This window comes from Sapajus apella, unplaced genomic scaffold (assembly GCF_009761245.1).
Source record: "Sapajus apella isolate SASKATOON/1434 unplaced genomic scaffold, GSC_monkey_1.0 scaffold61, whole genome shotgun sequence".
Lineage (NCBI taxonomy): Eukaryota > Metazoa > Chordata > Mammalia > Primates > Cebidae > Sapajus > Sapajus apella.
In genome coordinates this window covers 13,289,006-13,309,168 of record NW_022437001.1, presented here as the reverse complement: position 1 = coordinate 13,309,168, position 20,163 = coordinate 13,289,006, and the positions used below count along the sequence as shown (strand labels likewise).

At 39.5% G+C, this 20,163-nt stretch overlaps 1 protein-coding gene across 1 annotated transcript; it reads left to right on the top strand.

Annotated features, from left to right (window-relative positions):
- The first annotated feature begins 418 nt into the window (after window positions 1–418).
- On the top strand, window positions 419–19,434 carry RAB33B (RAB33B, member RAS oncogene family). The gene is made up of 2 exons (XM_032246526.1): window positions 419–1,743; window positions 16,490–19,434. Exons 1-2 carry the CDS (start codon window positions 1,495–1,497, stop codon window positions 16,928–16,930), a joined length of 690 nt encoding a protein of 229 aa, XP_032102417.1. The 5' UTR covers window positions 419–1,494; the 3' UTR covers window positions 16,931–19,434.
- The last annotated feature ends 729 nt before the right edge of the window (window positions 19,435–20,163 follow it).

Genomic DNA, 20,163 nt, shown 5'->3' with positions numbered 1-20,163 from the left:
ATCGAGGCTTTTGCAAATTCCTGGCATCTCTGGGCATGTTTAGGTTTTACTACTCATGTGAAATGCTATGACTACATTTTCATTTCATCTAATGGAATAAGCAGCTTATCTCCTTTCCTAGAACTTTTAATGCTCTATTGTCCCCCTCACTTTAGTTAAGGCCTGCCATGTTCTCCTCTCCGACAGTCCTTGACTTTCCCAACAGCACATCCATCTGCTCAAACAGATGTCACTGCAAAACAAAACAAACTTTTAACAAAAAGCAATCTGTTTGTATATTTGGGACCTTTTATATTACAATATAACATGTTTCCAAAGAAGAATTCACGGAGATTCTTTAGGGTTGGGGGTTTAATCTATTGATATTTTCCTTAGGTAGACAAAGACAACCCCTAAGTGCGTCAATCTTTAACCACGACATTATCGTCACCCAGGCACTAAGATATAACTAGGGCATAACGAGTTTTATTTCCACCAGAGGCGCCTAGTAACTCCCAGGTTCAATGCCCCCAGGTGGCCGACATGTGATGTGCTCTACTTTTTGGGCTGGGGACATTAGCCCAGCAAGTTTTGGCCACAAAGATCACGCGATATTCTTAGGGACTTGGGGATGCCTAGCGAAATGTGCTGCGCCTAGGCGGTGGGAGGCCTCGAACTCCCGCCTGCTCTTCGGCAGCCCACAGCAATGCGCCTGCCAAGACCTTAGGCTGCAAAACTCAGCGCGGCCCAGACCTAGCCTCCAAGTGCACCTCGCGCAGGGCAGGCTTTCGGTGACGTCTCGCGTCCCACCCATTCAGCCCTGGACTCTATCCCAACTCCCGCAGTTCAAAGAGGAGGCGGCGGCGGTTAAGCGCAGTCGACGCCACATCCCTAGCGGCAGGCTGAGGGAACCTGCCTCCTCTCCGGGGCGACCCAACGATACGTGGATGCCGGAACCGAACCCGACGCCGGAGCCCGGCGACGTCCTTACCGTCGCTCGCCAGGCACACGCCCCTGTCAGAGGCGACTCTGCGGCCCTCTCGCGAGAGAGCGCCCGTGGTACCTCCTTCCTCTCAGCTGTCTTTCTCTCCCCGCCCCCGGAGTGATTGCGCGGCTTCCTCCAGAGGGCGGGAACCTTGGACGTGGCGGGGCTGGGTCAGCCAGGGCGCTGGGCCTGGGGCGCTCGGCGCAGCCTCTCGGCAGGCTGGGCTTCCGCGCCGCCGTCAAGCCCCCGACAGACCCCACGCCTGCCAGGTAGACCGGCGCCAGCCCGAGTGACGCCGGGCGTGGGACCGCGGGCGCGCGGCTCAGTGCGGCAGGGCGGGCGGGCGCCACACCTGTGCAAGCTAGGGCGGGGCGAGAAGGTGCGCAGGCGCGCTTGGGGTCGGCGGGCGGTGGCTCCTGGGACGTTGCGCAGCCAAAGTGGCCGGCTCGGCGCGCGCCCTCGCGGTGGCGTAATCTCTCAGCCTCTCTGTGTCTCCTTTCCTCCGCCTCAGTTTGGGGCGGGTCGGGGAAATGGCTGAGGAGATGGAATCCTCGCTTGAGGCAAGCTTTTCGTCCAGCGGGGCAGTGTCGGGGGCCTCAGGGTTTCTGCCTCCTGCCCGCTCCCGCATTTTCAAGATAATTGTGATCGGCGACTCCAATGTGGGCAAGACGTGCCTGACCTACCGCTTCTGCGCTGGCCGCTTCCCCGACCGCACCGAGGCCACGATAGGGGTGGATTTCCGAGAACGAGCGGTGGAGATTGATGGGGAGCGCATCAAGGTGAGCGGAGGGGAGACTGTCGGGGAGGACGGGATGACAGGTGTCCCAGCCCCACCGTGGGCTGGTCGCTGGCCCTGTGCGTGCTGTTTGCTCCATTTTTTTTCTCACGCTGATGAAAGTGGAGTTGGGGATTGGAAGGATTAGTGTACAGCAAACTTCTAAGGCATTGTTTCTGAAACTTCAGTGTGCATGTGATTTACCTGGGGATCTTGTTGAAAACGCAGGTTATGACTTGATAATCTCGCGGATGATGCAGGTGCAGCTAGTCCGTGGACCACACTTTGTGTTCAGAAGTGTAGGGCGCATCTACCGACGCACTGACTGTGTCTCGTGCTGGGAGTCAATGAAATATGAACGGAGGAAAAACAGTGAAATTTCACGAGCGTGGAAAATTCATTTAATCAGTAATAGTTACTAAACATTCATTCGAGCGGTGCCTTAGGTGTTGTGGAAGTAAAGCCCATTGCCTTTGAGGAAGTACTGAGGTATTCTCTTGCATACAGTTTTCTATAATAGTTTCTGTATGATACTGATTTCAGAAAAATCTGTTTTCCTGCAGAAACGTTCTATATATGATAGTTCCTACTCGGGTTGCCAAAAGCATTTCTTATGATGCCACCTCAGACGCACTCTCAATTCTTTATTCCCTTTAAGTCGTTGTTGGTGGCCTCTGAGACTGGGGACACTGAGTGACAGTAATAGTGTCACTAGGCCCCAGGCCAGGTTTAAGATTCTGAGGGGTTGGAATGTAACAGTGGAATGAGGATCAATGACAAGGTATAGGCCTCCTGATGGTATAAACCTTAGACACCCTTTCATTGCAAGCCACCACTAAATGCTACCTGTTGATACCACCCCTTAAAACATGGGTGGAACTACCCTGCCTTATACTACTGCTTTAAATCGGTTATCTTATCTCAGTCTCTTGATGGGGCGGGGAAATGGTGGGAAGAACAGGCTTGCTTCATACATTCCTACGCATATCTTTGAGGCAAGAACAGTTTATTTTTCCCTTCCCTAATCATCGCCCCCTACCCCAAGAGGTTATACTGCTTATGGTGGTAGAGGAGAAGTAAGCTGAGTTAAAAGAAATTAACCCTTCTTTGGTGCTTTTGTCTTTTAATTTTTCATGTTAATATTTTATGTCCCATATGAGCTGTCAGTGGTGGTTTTGGGGCTGCTTTGTATAAGGTAGTTAAGAAAGATTTGTATACTTGCAGAAGAAAAGATAGAATGAAGACTAAACATTTTTCACTATAATTAGATTTGGCCCAGAAGCCTTTGGAGTGAAAAAACAATGGAGGTTCCGAAGTTCCAAGGGAGTTCAGTTTGGGAGAAGCAGGAATGTGGAAAGTACATGGGCTTTGGAGCCCAACTAAACTGGATTCAAATCTGAACCTACGAAAGGGTAAGGATGGGCTGTGTGTCCTTAATAGAGTGACCAACTTTGCCCAAGACTGTCCAAGTTTTAAAACTGAGTCTCACATCCCAGGAACCTGTCTTGGGCACACTGAAATAGTTGGTCACACTGGACCTTAGGCAGATTCTTCAACCTCTCAGAGTCTGCTTTTTTCTTCTGAATACTTTATTCAGAATGATCGTAATACTTTATTAGGCTGCTGTGAGTATCAGATGAGAACATATATGAAGCACCTGGTTCATAGTTGGCACCTTTAAAAAGATTCTTTGTCTTTCTTGGTGGCTTAACATTATTTTTCCGGTTTGCTACCATTAGTTCTGCAGTTGTACACCCAGAGTTGAAAGCAGTGATAGAGGAGGGCATAGGTAAACAGCCAAGGGGAGAGAAATTTAAAAAACAAAAACAAACCAAAAAAAGGAAGTGGGAAATTCTTTCAAAAGTGGAGAGAATGAGGGTGGAGGAGGAGTTGGGATTTGAGGACCCTTTCTTTGTTTCTGGGTTGCCCTTTATTATTTAAAGATCACAAACGATCAGGTGCAAATTTAAGAGATAATAGTATTGAAAAAATAGAAAGCATGTGCAGTGTATGAAGTGAATTAACTACTGAGGTGAGTGCTAACAGTAATGGGAAAGACAGACCCACAGGTATCATGAATCTGGGTGCACAGAGTTGACCGTTCTGGTTGAGAAGAGCAAGGAGAAAATATTTTTTGGGGGTATTATTTCTACTGAACTTTAGCCTAACTTGTTATATTGATGTGCACCTGGACACAGATTGTTTTTCTTCTAAGGCCCTAGCCATTGAATTGTGCCACCAATGGTGAGACTTGAGAAAGATGTTTATTGTGGTTGAAATGACTACAGACATGTTCTCAGATTTCTATAATAGGAAAAGATATAGCTATGTTAGGCATTTTTTTTTAAACCAGAGAGCTTAATTTTTTTAGTGCCCTTTTTTTCTGAAATGGAAAAGTGATATAAAGAGCTTTATTCGATGTGCTGCTTCTGCTGCTTTTTTTCTTAACCTGTAATACATCTTAAGTGCTTCTGAAATGTTCACATTGTGTCTTTGGAAATTGTGAGCCTGATCTAAAATGACATTTTTCCTAATTTTTCTTCTTAAAGCTGGAAAGCTCTATGTTACTTGACTAGTAAAATGCCATTCTAGACAGTATTTGTTTGATAAAAATGAGATACTGCATTGAATGTTTTGATAATCGTGGACTAGAAAATTTTCGGAGAGCATGACTTAACAGCAATGCCCTTTCAGAATCCATTAAAATATTTTATGAAATGTAAGAATGTCTTTCTCTGCTAATCCATTCCTAAGCAGTATATGTGTGTAATTGAAAGAGGAAAATCTTGTTTGCAAAATTTTGGAAGTCGAATAAAATCATACAATTGAATAACTTAAATAAAAATACATTTGGCTTTTACATTGAGACTCCTGACTCTAATCCTTATGCTGCTTCCTTGTTTGTGTATCTCCTTCATGACTAACTGTATTCATTTCGCACAGTCATTTTCCAATGGCAGACACACCAACTCATTAAAGCCTGGTCTTGTATTTAATCCAGCCTCCCATTAGAGGTCAGCAGTTCCTACTTGAACTTTTCAGTCGCTTTCTTTTTTGTAGCAGTAGAAATGAAATGTTCCCATGTTAAGTGCAAAATGTTAATATTAACTAAAGGAAAATAATCAGGACCTCTGCCCACACTGGTAAATCAAATATTTAATGAGTAATTGCACGCGGGAGAAATACTTATGCATATGAAGTTGAAGTTTGAAAGCGCAGGTAGAACAAAATGTAACATGCCTAGAGAGAAGAGTGGAAATTTTATTAAATTTTTTTTTTTTTTTGAGATGGAGTCTCACTCTGTCATCCAGGCTGGAGTGCAGTGGTGTGATCTTGGCTCACTGCAACCTCCACCTCCCAGGTTCATGCAGTTCTCCTGCCTCAGCCCGCCAAGTACCTGGGTCTATAGGTGTGTGCCACCATGCTTGGCTAATTTTTTGTATTTTTAGTAGAGATGGGGTTTCACTGTGTTAGCCAGGATGGTATCTATCTCCTAACCTCATGATTAGCCCGCCTCAGCCTCCCAAAGTGCTGGAATTACAGATGTGAACCACTGCGCCTGGCCTAAATTTTTTTATAGCATCATGAGGATGCCATTCAGTGAATTCTGTATAAATATAAAATATAAAGTAGGTTATTTATCCTAATTATTGTTCTGTGTTGATTTTCATTAAAAGTAAATTAATGTTTATAAATCAAAAAATATTTTATATGAAGTCACCTTATACCTTACCTTAAAGCAAATTGATACTTCTTAAAATGTGGTGTTGGTGATTGGAGAGATACCAAATTGGTTCTCTTGATTTGATTGATTTGCATTGAAATTCAGTGAATGAGAATATTAGCAGTTAAGGTATCCTAAGAATACTCAGGAATCTTGTGATCCCTTAGCTCAGAAACTTTTGGGCAGTTTGGGTCTGGTCTGACAGACTTTCAGTTGCTGGGATTTGGTCCTGGGGCTAGGGTGGTATAAGTAATACACATTTTCACAGACCCAAGCTTTCCTATTATCTGAAAGATCCCAGGAACCAGGTCAGAATTCCTGTTGTTCTTCCAGTCTGATTTCAGAAGCCTGTGATTCTCTTCTACTACTTCTTATGAAGATGGCAGCATTGGAGTGTACATTCAGAGGTGGTGAGAAGAGAGAATTACTCACTTCTCTGGAATCAGTGGTCAAGATCTTTTTCGTTGAAGACTGTGTTAGGACACTAAAAAAATTAGTTTAAGCAAAAAGGGAATTTATTGTTTCATATAACTAAAAAGCCCAGAAATAAATCTCTCTGCCAATTCCAAGAACAGTCCTACATGCCCATTCCTAAACTATGGTAGTGCAGGGGTGCGATGGTCTGATTGGTCAAACCTAGGTCAAACTCCCTGCCTGGGAACCAGTGGTTTATATGAATTGAAAGCAGGGAGGGCTGACTCCCAAGGAAAATGGGGTGCTGTTAACAGAAGGGAGAATGAGGGTTAGGCTGGAGAAGACAACATGTATTCTCTACAGAATCAGCTAGTCCAGGTTTAAATTCTGGCCTTAAGACTTGTTTTGTGGTCTAGGGTGAATTACTTAAACCTCAATTTCCTCATTTGAAGATTGGGTAATTATTGCATAGGGTTCCATATATTAAGTAAGTGCATGTAAAGGACTTAGCAGAGTGCCTGGAGAGTACTTGGAATGTGCTAAGCCCCAAATCAATATTAATAGTTTAAGAGTAAATGCTTATTCCTTCAGGAGAGAGATGGTAATGGAAAAAAAAAGGGGGGCAGTAGAAGAATAGGAAGAAAGGATAGATAACTAAGATTAGGTTTCATATTTTTTCCTCTAAGGCAATAACTAATTGGAAAAAAAAAAAGATGAGCCCATAATGTTGCATAAGTTTGCCCAGCTTTTAAGATTAAAACACCCTCTTGAAAGGCTCAATGACTGGATCAAAGTTATACAAGTTGGCGACAGTATTGGGAATACAGGTCTTGCCTCTGTGTCCTTTCTCTCACCGCTTGCTCTCTTCCTTACCTCATTTATTATTCTGTAATTAAATTCTTCATTCTTCATTTGATTTTTGTGTTTTTTGTAGAGATGGGATTTCTCCATGTTGCCCAGGCTGGTCTCGAACTGATCTGCCTGTCTCAGCCTCCCAAAGTGCTGGGATTACATGTGTGAGCCACAGCACCCGGCCCAAATTCTTCATTTTAAAGGCAGTATTTCTTTCAAATAGTCACAAAATTTGTTACTTGTCTTCTTAGGAAGCTAAAATTTATTTATTCATTTATTTTTAAATTTTAACAGGTTTAAGTGAACATAGACCAATACATGAATTGGCAGTACTCAGAACCAGTGGAGGTTCAGAGAGATCCCAGGAAGCCAAAATTTATTTCAAAGATTTGCCATTTGATTATTCTGTACACCAGATACACACGTTTCTACTTCACATACAAAAAGCTAAAAGTATTTTCTTGAGATGTTACTAATACCAGTTATGATGTTTTAAAACTTAAATTATTAATAGAAGCTCTTATGTAGTTCTTATGTAGATGATCTTTTATATGAAAGAATAAAAATATGTTCTTTGAAAGAACAGGGGAAAAGGAAATTTGACAGCTAATCAGGGATGGAAAATTTGGATTAAAACCTTTAACATTTTAGGTCAAGCAAAAACAGTGTTAAATCAATTTAAAGTCAGATCATTTCTCATTTGGATAATAAAACCACCAAAAGAGCTGTCGTGAACAACAGGAATCTACTATTAGGATTTAGCAGTAGCTGGGTTGCCATTTTTGTTAAAACTTGATATTGGAATTTATACTATTAGGATTTAGCAGTAGCTGGGTTGCCATTTTTGTTAAAACTTGATATTGGAATTTAAGTAGAGATTCATGAAGCATTATATAAAGTAAGTATGTGTATGTATATATATATATGGCAGTTTTTCTTTTTTTGAGATTGAGTCTCACTGTTGCCCAGGCTGGAGTGCAGTAGCATGATGTCGGCTCACTGCAACCTCTGCCTCCCAGGTTCAAGCGACTCTCCTGCCTTAGCCTCTCCAATAGCTGGGATTAAAGGTAGAAGCTACCACGCCTGGCTAATTTTTTTGTATTTTTAGTAGAGACGGGGTCTCACCATGTTGGCCAGGCTGGTCTTGAACTCCTGACCTCAAGTGATCCACCCACCTTAGCCTCCCAAAGTGCTGGGATTATAGGCGTGAGCCTCCACGCCTGGGCTAGTATGTTTTATGTTGTTTTATAAGGTTTAAAAATGGGAATAAGATTTGTGTGAGCACATATTAATCATTTTTCTTAAGATATTTAAGTCTTAAATTGGGAAAAATTGCTCTGAAAATATTTCCTAATTTAACATTTACCAGATGAAAGCATCTAACTTTCTTGGGTCCAAAAGTGTCATCCTCTCTTCTTTTTTAAACATCATGAACCATTCCACTCATAGCTAAACCTCAAGAGTTTTCTAGGCTTTGCTTTTCACCTAGTGTCTGTCTGTCTGTCTGTCTCCTTCAAAGTTTTCTCTGGCCTTTTATAGCCAACAGTTTTTAATCAGTTGTCCTGTTTATTGGCTGGGTCTCTTGCTGCTCCTTTCCTGTCTTCTTGCCTTCTCATCTCAGTGTGTAGGCCTGGAAAGCAGCAGGCAGCAGTAGCCCTAAGCCTTCACATGATTTAGTTATTCCGTGAGAGAAATTTTGAAGCTTCTTTTTGGATATTCCTTTGTAAAGCCCTCATTAACTTATTAGTGACTTTTATGGCTCTCCAGTAAAGTGTAAAGAGCTATTTCAGGCTGGGCACGATGGCTCCTGCCTGTAATCCCAAAGCCAAGGCAGGAGGATCACTTGAGCCCAGGAGTTTGAGACCAGCCTGGGCAACATAGTGAGATACCCATCTCTACAAAAAATACAAAACATAGCTGGGCTTCATGATGCACGCCTGTGGTCCCAGCTACTCGGGAGGCTGAGGCAGGAGGATTGAGCCTGGTAGGTCGAGGCTGCAGTGATCCATGATTGCACCACTGCATTCCAGCCTCGGGGACTGAGACCCTGTCTCAAAAAAAAAGGGCGGGGGTTATTTCATACCTCTGTGTTCTGGAAAGACTTGATAAGATTAGAAACCATAGAATTTTGAACAGGATCAATGGGAAGAGGAATATTATTTAGTCAGTCTCATCTAAAAACAAAGGGTTTTCTTAGGGTGAAAACTTTTTTTTTTTGGAGACAACATCTCGCTCTGTCGCTCAGACTGGAGTACAGTGGCATGAGTATGATGGTTCGCTGCAGCCTTGATCTCCTGGACTCAAGTGATCCTCCCACCTCAGCCTCCCATGTAACTGGAAGTACAGGTGCATGCCACCATGCCCAGATCATTTTTTTAAAAATTATTTTTGGTAGAGACAAGGTCTCATTGTGTTGCCCAAGCTGGTTTCAAACTCCTGAACTCAAGTAATCCTACGACTTCAGGCTCCCAAAGTGCTGGAATTACAGGTGTGAGTCATTGCACCCAGCCTGGGGTTAAAATTTATCATTAACACTTAACATTTGTTGAGGACTTCCACAGTTCTTTGAGGCAGGTCTAAACTCTGTGTAACCATGTTTTTTTTGTTTTTTGTTTTTTTTTTTAGTTTAGTTTGTTTTTATAAAAGACGTGCATGTTTGGGAAGGAAAATATAAAAGTAGAAATAAAGGGAGAAATTACCTTGGAGACAACCGTTGTTAATATTTTGGTATGTTTCCTTTTTGTGTGCTTTTTATTTTTTATCTTGTGAATATACTTTGTTTAAAACACTGTAAGTCATTTTTCATTGATGAAGGGATGCTTGAACATCCGAGCTACAGAAAATGTTATTAAAAAAAAAAAATCAGCTGTAGTTCCCTTGGACAGCTTTTATATAGGTCATCCAATTTATTACCAAAATATCTTTCTAAATGCTAAAGATAGAATTTCAAAGTTTTTTTTTTTTTTTTTGGAGACATACAGTTATTATTGACTATAGTCACTCTGTTGCCTATCAAATAGTAGGTCTTATTCATTCTTTCTATTTTTTTTTTGGACACATTAACCATCCCCACCTCCCCTACCCCCAAGCCCCCACTACCCTTGCCCCACTACCCTTAACAGCCTCTGGTAACCATCCTTCTACCCTCTATGTCCATGATTCAATTGATTTTATTTTTAGTTCCCACAAATAAGTGAGAACATGTGATGTTTGTCTTTCTTTGTCTGGCTTATTTCATTTAACATAATGATCTCCAGTTACATCTATGTTGTTGGAAATGACTGGATCTCATTCTTTTTTATGGCTGAATAGTACTGTACTCCATGGTGCATATGTACCACATTTTCTTTATATATTCATCTGTTGATGGACATTTAGGTTGCTTCCAAATCTTAGCTGTTATAAATAGTGCTGCAAAACAACGTGAGAGTGCAGATATCTCTTGAGTATACTGATTTCCTTTCTTTAGGGTATGTACCCAGCAGTGGGACTGCTGGATCATATGGTAGCTCCATTTTCAGTTTTTTGAGGAACTTCCAAACTGTTCTCCATAGTGGTTATACTAATTTACATTCCCACCAACAGTGTATGTGGGTTCCCTTTTCTCCACATCCTCCCCAGCATTTGTCATTGCATGTCTATTAGATAGAAGCCATTGTTAACTGGAGTGAGATGATATCTCATGATAGTTTTGATTTGCATTTCTCTGATGATCATTGATGTTGAACGCCTCATATACCTGTTTGCCATTTGTATGTCTTCTTTTGAGAAATGTCTATTCAAGCCAGGCTCGGTGGCTCACGCCTGTAATACCAGCACTTTGGGAGGCCAAGACGGGCAGATCACCTGAGGTCAGGAGTTTGAGACCAGCCTGACTAACATGGTGAAATCCCGTCTCTACAAAAATTAGATGAGAAATGTCTGTTCAAATCTTTTGCCCATTTTAAAATTAGATTATTAGGGTTTTTGCTATTGAGTTTAAGCTCCTTATATATTCTGGTTATTGCTCCCTTGTAAGAGGGGTAGTTTGCAGATATTTTCTTCCATTCTATGGGTCGTCTCTTCACTTCGTTGTTTGTTTCCTTTGCTGTGCACCAGCTTTTTAACTTGATGTGATTCCATTGTCCATGTTTGCTTTGGTTGTCTGTGCTTGTGGGATATTGCTTAAGAACTCTTTGCCCAGACCAGTGTCCCAAAGATTTTCTCCAGTTTTCCTATAGTAGTTTCATAGTTTGAGGTATTAGATTTAAGCCTTTAATGCATTTTGATTTGATTTTTGTATATGGTGAGAGATAAGGGTCTAGTTTCATTCTTTTGCATGTGGATATCCAGTTTTGCTAGCACCATTTATCAAAGAGACTATCTTTTCCTCAGTGTATGTTCTTGTCATCTTTGTCAAAAATGAGTTCACTGTAGGTGTATGGATTTGTGTCTGTATTCTCTATTTTATTCCATTGGTCTATGCATCTGTTTTTATGCCAGTACCATGCTGTTTTGGTTACTACATCCCTGAAGTACAATTTAAAGTTAAGTAATGTAATTCCTTAAGTTTTGTTCTTTTTGCTTAGGAGAGCTTGGGCTATTCTGGGTCTTTCGTGGTTCCATATAAATTTTAGTATTGTTTTTCCTATTTCTGTGAAGAATGTCACTGGTATTTTGATAGAGATTGCATTGAATCTGTAAATTAATTTGGTACTATGGACATTTTTAACAATATTGGTTCTTCCAATCCATTAACATGGAATGTTTTTCCATTTTTGTGTGGATATTCTTTAATTTCTTTTGTCAGTGTTTTATAGTTTTCATTGTAGAGGTCTTTAACTTCTTTGGTTAATCTCTAGGTATTTAATTTTACTTACTCCTGTTATTTTGTTATTTGTTTTCTGGTTGTTTTGTGTTTTTTTCCTTCTTTCCTTCTTGTCTTCCTCTAGTGAAGGTAATTTTCTCTGGTGATATGATTTAGTTTCTTGCTTTTTACTTTTTGTGTATCCATTGTATATTTTTTGGTTTGAGGTTAGCATGATGCTTGCAAATAATATCTTATAACCCATTATCTTAACCTGATGTATTAGTCCATTTTTATGTTGCTGATAAAGACCGGAGACTGGGCAATTTAAAAAAGAAAAAGGTTTATTGGACTTATAGTTCCCTGTGTCTGGGGAGGCCTCACAATCATGGCAGAAGGTGAAAGGCACGTCTCACATGGTTTGCAGGCAAGAGAAGAGAGCTTGTACAGGGAAACTCCGCTTTTCAAAACTGTCAGCTCTCTTGAGACTTATTCACTATCACAAGAACAGCATGGGAAATACCTACTCCGATGATTCAGTTACCTCCCACAGGGTCCCTCCCACCCACAACGTGGAAATTCAAGATGAGATTTGGGTGGGGACACAGCCAAACCACATCACCTGATAATAAGTTAACACTCTTTACATAAACAAACAGAAAAAAACATATAAACTGTATGCCTTAACTTTATCCTTCCAACTTTTTAACTTTTTCTCATTTCTATTTATATCTTACTGTATTGATTATGTCTTGAAAAGTTGTTGTAGTTATTATTTTTGATGGGTTCATCATTTAGTCTTTCTGCTTAGGATAAGAGTAGTTTACATACTGCACTTACAGTTACAGTGTTAGAATATTCTGTGTTTTTCTGTGTTCTTATTACCAGTGAATTTTTTATCTTTGGTTGATTATGTATTGCTTGTTAATATCCTTTTCTTTCTGATTGAAGTGCTGCCTTTAGCATTTCTTATAGCAGAGGTCTGGTATTGATTAAACCCGTCAGCTTTTGTTTCTCTGGGAGTCTTTATTTCTCCTTCATGTTTGAATGATATTTTTGTCAGATATACTATTCCAGGGTAAAAGTTTTTTTCCTTCAGCACTTGAAATACATCACTCTCTCCTGGCCTGTAAGGTTTCCACTGAAAAATCTGCTGCCAGACCTATTGGAGCTCTACTGTATGTTATTTGTTTCTTTTCTCTTTCTGCTTTTAGGACCCTTTCTTTATTCTTGACCTTTGGGAGTTTGATTATTAAATGTCTTCAGGTAGTCTTTTTTGGGTTAAATCTGCTTAGTGTTCTGTAACCTTCTTATATTTGAATATTGATATCTTCGTCTAGGTTTGGGAAGTTTTCTGTATTATCCCTTTCAATAAACTTTGTATCTCTGTCCTTTCTCTCTACCTTCTCTTTAAGGCCAAATAGCTCTTAGATTAGCCCTTTTGAGGCCATTTTCTAGATCCTGTAGGCATGCTTCCTTGCTTTTTATTCTTTTTACTTTAGTCTCCTCTGATGATGTATTTTCAGTTAGCCTGTCTTCAAGCTTGCTTATTCTTTCTTCTGCTTAATCAAGTCTGCTGTTAAAGGACTCTGATATGTTCTTCAATATGCCCATTGCATTTTTCAGCTCCAGCATTTCTGCTTGATTCTTATTATTCAGTCTTTTTCTTGAATTTATCTGGTGGTATTCTGAATTCCTTCTCTGTATTATCTTGAGTTTCTTCAAAACAGCTGTTTGAATTCTCCTCTGAAAGGTCACATATGTCTGCTTCTCCAGGATTGGTCCCTTTTGCCTTGTTTAGTTCATTTGGTGAGAACATATTTTCCTGGATGGTATTGCTGCTAGTAGATGTTCTTTCTGTGTCTGAACATTGAAGGGTTAGGTATTTATTGTGGTCTTCACTGTCTGGGCTTATTTGTAGCTGTCCTTCTTGGGAAGGATTTTCAGATATCTGAAAGGACTTGAGTGTTGTGAACTCAACTGTATCTGCCTTAGGGGACACCCTAAGCCCAGTAGCACTGTAGTCTTGCAGACTCGTAGAGGTACCACCTTGATGGTCTTGGTCAAGATCCAGGAGAATTGTCTGGATTGCTGGGTAGAGACCATTGCTCCCCTTCCCTTACTTTCTTCCAAACATACAGTCTCTCTCTCTCTCTCTCTCTCTCTCTCTCTCTCTCTCTCTGTTCTAAACCACCTAATATTGAGTGGAGTGACACGAGCACCCCTGTGACCACCACCACTGTGACCACCACCACTGTGACTACTCTAGGTTAGAACTAAAGCCAGCACAGCACTGTATCTCACCCAAGGCTGTAACGTTGGCTGTAACCACTCCCTGGCTACTGCCTGTGTTCACTGAAGGCCCTGGGACTCTACAGTCAGCAAGTGGCAAAGCCAGCCAGACCTGTGTCCTTCTCTTCAGGGTGGCAAGATCCCCTAAGCCTTGGGTTGGTCCAGAAGTGCCTTCCAGGAGTCAGGGACTATAGTTAAAAATCTTAGAAGTTTACTTGGCGTTCCATTGTACTGTGGCTGAACTGGCACTCAAACCAAATGACACAGTCCTTATTCTTCTCTTCTTTCCAAAGGAGAGGAGCTTCCCACTTGTAGCCACTGCCACCCCAGGCCATGAGGAGTACTGCCAGACTACCATCAATGTTCCCTTAAGGCCCAAGGTTCTTAAGGCAGCTTGTCATGAATGCTGCCTGGCCTGGACCTCACCCTTCAGAGTAGTAGGGTCCCCTCTGGCCCAGGGCAGGTCCAAAAATGCCATCCAAGAGTCAAGTCTTGAAATCTGGGACTCCAAGAGCCCTCTTGGTGCTCAACCCCCCTGTCGCCATGCTGGTATCTAAGGTATAAGTCAATGTCCCCTTTACTTTTGCCTCTGCTTTTCTCAAGCAGAAGGAGTTTTGCCCTATAGCCACCACAGCTAATTATGTGCTGAGTCTCACTTTCAGCCAGCAAGTCTCAGAGGTTTACCCAAGTTTGTCAGTATAGTGCCTGGGTATGGCTGCTGGTTTTTCAGGGTCCAAGGGCTCTTCAATTAGCAGTGATGAATGCTGCAAGGACTGGGTTTTTTCCTTCAAGGCAGCAGATTGCTTTCTGCCCAAGGTGTATCTAGAAATGTTATCTAGGAGCTAAGGCTTGGAATGGGGGCTTCACCATTCTGACCAGTGCCCTGTCCTGCTGTGGCTGAGCTGGTATCCAAGATTCAAGACAGTGTCCTTTCCACTCTTCCCTCTCCTTTCCTCTCCCCAAATGGAAGGAAGTGGTTTTTTTTTGGGAGCTGTGAGCTGTGCAGCCTGGGGTTAGGGGAAGGGTGATGGCAGCACTCCCTTGGCTGCCCCAGCTAGAGTCTCAGTATGTCTTTTGCCTGCCCCAGTCCACTGTCTCTCGGCCTAGTTCGGCACTAGGACTCGCCTCAGAATTGCAATCCTTGTGGCCTAGACTGCCTTTCAGGTAGCTGGGGATGGCAAGGTTTGTGGGAAATCATGTTTGGACTGCGGGGATTGGTAATTCCCCTCTGGCTGGGGCTGGGTTAAATATTCCCTCTGTGGGTAGACATCAGCTGAGTTTGGTCCGGTTTTCCTTTCTGCTCTAACAGGACAGTACTGAGTTCAGTGCCTCACAATTGCTATGTTCTCCTTTTCTTGGTGCCAAGAGAAGCTTTCCATACCACACTGCTGCTGCTGGGTGTGTGTGTGGGGGGGCGGGGTGCATTGGCAATTCAGGACTGTGTTTTCTATCTCTTCAGTTCCTCTTTCAGCAATATGAAGTTAAAACTAGGTACTATGAATGCTAACCTGATTTTTGGTTCTTATGAATTTGTTTTTTTCTGTGTAGTTATTAACTTGGTGTACTTGCGGGGGGGGGGGGTTGGAGCATGATAGGTGGAGCTTTCTATTCTGCCATCTTGCTCCACCCTCCAATTTTATTTGTTCAAACTGGTCTTGAACTCTGGGGTTCAAGACCCTGCTGCCTTGGACTCCTAAAGTACTGAACCACTATGCCTGGCTGTACAAATATTTTTAATTTTGATGAAGTCCAGTTTATCTATTGTTTTCTTCAGTTGCTTGTGCTTTAGGTATCATATCTGAGAAATCATTGCCTAATCCAGGGTTACAAACAGTTACAGTTTTAGCTCTTAAATTTAGGTCTTTGATATATTTTGAGTTCATTTTTATATATGGTGTGAGGTAGGGATCCAGCCTCATTTTTTTGCATGTTGTCCAGCACCATTTATTGAAATGGCTAATCTTTCCTGCTATTGAATTGTCTTGGTACTCTTCTTAAAAATGACCATAGATATATGGGTTTATTTCTGGATCTTCAGTTCTGTTCCATTGATCTATGTGTCTCATCTTGAGCCAGTTTCACACAGTCTTGATTACTGTAGCTTTGTAGTAAGTTTTCACATTTATAGTTTTAAGCATTTTAATTGTATGTTGAATGTTTTTATTCTTGCTTTTTTCTAGCCTTCTTAAATTTTCAAGGGGTCTGGATTTCATAGACCTACATATATATGTATATGTTTGTTTGGAGACTCAACCTCATAACAATTAACATCTTTCCTAGATTTAATATTTTAAATTAGACTAGTGAAAGGTAAAGAGGAGCATAAGTAACCAAATTTACAGGAATTAAATGCTTAACATGATTAACACCTGATATATTTTTCTCTTGACATTTTAAAATAAAATTTTGAAGTATAATTTTATTTAAACAAATTGAATTCACAAAATTTAGAAAATGCTGTATTGAAATATTTGTTCCAACATTTATATTATAATTTAATTATGAGGTAACTGGTGTTATGAAGTCTGGATCCCATAGGTAACATTGAAAAAGCATTATGGAAGGGAAAAATCAAAATATTTTAAGTGAAGAGGTAGTAAAGACAATGCAAGATGATGAATTTCTTGATATGTATAATTAGAATAAGATTTTCAGTTTTCCTCTTTTTCTTCCCATTTTCAGATCCAGTTATGGGACACAGCAGGACAAGAACGATTCAGAAAGAGCATGGTTCAGCACTACTACAGAAATGTACATGCTGTTGTCTTCGTGTATGATATGACCAACATGGCTAGTTTTCATAGCCTACCATCTTGGATAGAGGAATGCAAACAACATTTGCTAGCCAACGATATACCACGGATTCTTGTTGGAAATAAATGTGACTTGAGAAGTGCCATTCAGGTGCCCACAGACTTGGCACAGAAATTTGCTGACACACACAGTATGCCTTTGTTTGAAACCTCCGCTAAAAACCCCAATGATAATGACCATGTGGAAGCTATATTTATGACCTTGGCTCATAAGCTTAAGAGCCACAAACCATTAATGCTTAGTCAACCCCCTGATAATGGAATTATCCTGAAGCCTGAACCAAAGCCTGCAATGTCGTGCTGGTGCTAAGTAACAGCCTTTATTATATTATCTAATTTTCACTAAAGAAATACTTCTGAAGTATGACAGTAATAAGTCATAAGATTTAATCTCAACTATATTGGGTCATCTTGACACTTTGCTGTTTATCATTGTCACACTTTTGTATTTTGTATCTACTTAAGTTTGTCACTGTGACAGCACAAGGAAAAGTTGGTTTTCAGGTGAGATTGAAAATGAAGCAAAAATAGAATGAATCAGAACATCTCTCCATGTAGAGCCCAATGAAGGAGGCTTAAAATGAGAGCATGCTGCAATTTAAAGGGTCAGAAACCATTCAATCTTGTGTTCCTAGGATTGGAAAAAAGTGTTAACAGTTTAGCACACACCTAATGATATGTCCTTTGAATGGGAAGTGTTCTAAATAGGATAAAAACTGGTATTAGCCTCTACGCAGAGTTCTTTTTTTGTTTTTTGTTAGAGACTGGGTCTTGCTGTGTTGCCCAGGCTGGCCTTGAGCTCCTGGGCTCAAGCAATTCTCCCACCTCTGCCTCCCAAGTAACAGGAACTACAGGTGCTCACCATTGCATCTGGCCTTTCTTTGTTTTATTAGCATATTTAATTTTGTTATTCGTATGTTTTAGAGCCAAGACTTTAGTTTCAGTGGGATAAGAAGGCATAGAATGTTTTCTGGTTCCCAGTCCATAAAGAATGACTTTCCCAAGAGTTCTAGGTGTTTGATTTTCTAATTAATATTAATCAGATCTACAGAAATCATTGTTACTTTTAAAAAGAGTTGTTTGAGTTGCTTTCTTACTAAATCTTATTAAAATATGCAAAAATAAGTCAGATTTTAAGGCAAATGAAGTGACATTGTAAGGTGCTTTATATTTTATTTTGATATCTTTAAACAGTGAAAAACTAACCGAAAGCATATGAAAAGTTGTAACTTGGGGGAAAATAGGTAAACATAGCTCCTAGCTAACACAGGAGACCTGTTCTTACTTAGCTTTTAGTAATTTCAAGCAGTGTATCTGGTACCGTATCACTTGCTCTCCCGTCACCGCCAATAAATTTAATTCTAAATGCCAAGTTAACAAATCAACTTCCATTTGGATTGTAGCAGTGACGGCACAACTCTAATTGCTATTAGTCCATATGGATTTCTGTAATAGTATTGTGTCATATCAATTTTTAAGATGTCTAAATTTTATGGTCACGACAAACTATTCCTCCTCAGTATGAAAGATAAATTAGATATTGAAAAGTATCTTTTCTATCCTTCAGTGATGGAAAGAATATTTCAAAAGTTTTTTAACCTAAATACTTTTATTTTGAATTTAAGTCTTTGCCCATAAAATATAGCAAGCTTACATATTAAACTACTTACATAAGTGGAATGTATGTCATGACTTTAACTGAAGTGTTCACATTCACTAATTCTGATAGATTATTGTCCTTAATAATTTTGGAGGAAATTAAGCCAAAAGATTATTGTACTTAACAATATTTTCAGAATGTGGGAAATCAACTAAAAATGTAATCTAATCTAGTTTAAGATTTTTGTTGATCATGGTGGTCCTAACTGAACAATTTAACTAAATTCTATTTATAAAGATAATTCTATTAAATGAGCTAACTGAGAATAGTAATTATTGGAAGTGATTATTCCATTTTTAGTATTAGAGCTCAAATTGGCTTTATTTGCATATAGAGAGATCATTTTTCTTAATCATGCTGGAATTAAAAATTAAAAATTGTTTTACTTGTATCTAAATCTTGATTTATAACTATTTTTGTAATAAAACAATGACAGCTGTAGTAATTGTGATGAGTGTAACAACTTTTTTTTAAAGAAGGGACTCTGTTTATTGCTTTTCAAAATATTTTCTAAAGTTGGGGAAGAAAGTTTATAGACTTTCCAAGCACATTTATGGTTTTTTATTGCTGTTACTATGGTTTTAAAAAGAGTAACTTTATTTCTTTTTGTAAGGAGTTAGTAGTATCCTTTACAGTTCTGTGAAAGGACTTATTTTTTAACTTTAATATTTATTTTAAAATATTTGTATCATTTGTAACAATTTATTGTTTTAATTTTTTATATGTATGTTTTTATTTTTGAAAAGAACATACCAGTTGAATGGGGATAAAACTTTTAATATTTTAAAATATTTATAAAACATTTCATTGACTGTTGAAAATCACTTCCAAAATGATAGCTATCAACAACTAATTATTAATTTTTAAAGCACAAATCACACATTTAAAAAATCTGTGGTATTATCTGTGACCTTTAATTGAAAATAAATAATTGAAATATCAGATATGTTTTGGAAAAGTCTTAATTTGAGAGCACTAAAGGAAACTACCCCAGAATCGAATATAGTTGGCTATTAGTAACAATGCATTATTGAAAGTATATTGCACATACATGTTTCCTCATGAAATCTAAAGTTAAATAATTTTGTTGTGGAATAGTGTCACTGTTACATTTCCCCCATAAAGTTCAATAAACCAGCTTAGCCACAAAGAAATTGTGTCTTATTTCTTTTGTTTGGTTACGGGTAGAGTATAAAACAAAACAATCCCTTTTTTCTGCCAGTTTCCAGATAATATTATATATATTATACACTTTTAAAAACCACAAAAAAACCCTAACCCATTGGAAATTTATTTTCTTGTATACATTTGAGGTTAAAGAACACTTCAGGAAAAAAAACTCAAGTATTAAAATTAACTGATAACTTTTGTTTTCTTGGTTTAGTAATCCAATTTGTTTTAGAATACTTCAGTGCAAAAAGCAAATGGTGCAAGAGGGGTTGATGTGTATTTAGACATAAAAGCATTTAGCAGAATGAATAACTATAAAATATGAGAAAGAAGAGAATGAACTATGTCTCTGGTATAAGATTGCAGTTACTGATTTATATGCCATAGGATTGGGGATGTAGGAGCTTCTGATGTTGATTCTGCTTCTCCTGAGCAGTTTATTTCACGTCTAAGTTACACTTGTTGTGTTCAAACACAAAATTGACATTATTCATGAAAGACTGCTTTCTTAATCAGATATTAAGACAAGAAGTTGGTTATGTCCTTTAGGAGCACATTTGCTACAGCCTGTGTGGCCAGGGTGAATTCACTTGGTTTGTTGGAATAACGTGATTTAAACAAACATTTATTAAGTACAGGTCATGTGTTCTCTATTTGTATTAGGCAGTGGAGCTACATAGACATTGTCCTTAAAGAACTTACAAAACAGTATA

Coding starts and splice junctions, on each gene's coding strand:
- RAB33B (XM_032246526.1), top strand. CDS start 1,495: ATGGCTGAGGAGATGGAATCCTCGCTTGAGGCAAGCTTTTCGTCCAGC. Junction 1,744..16,489: donor TTGATGGGGAGCGCATCAAG/GTGAGCGGAGGG, acceptor TCCCATTTTCAG/ATCCAGTTATGGGACACAGC.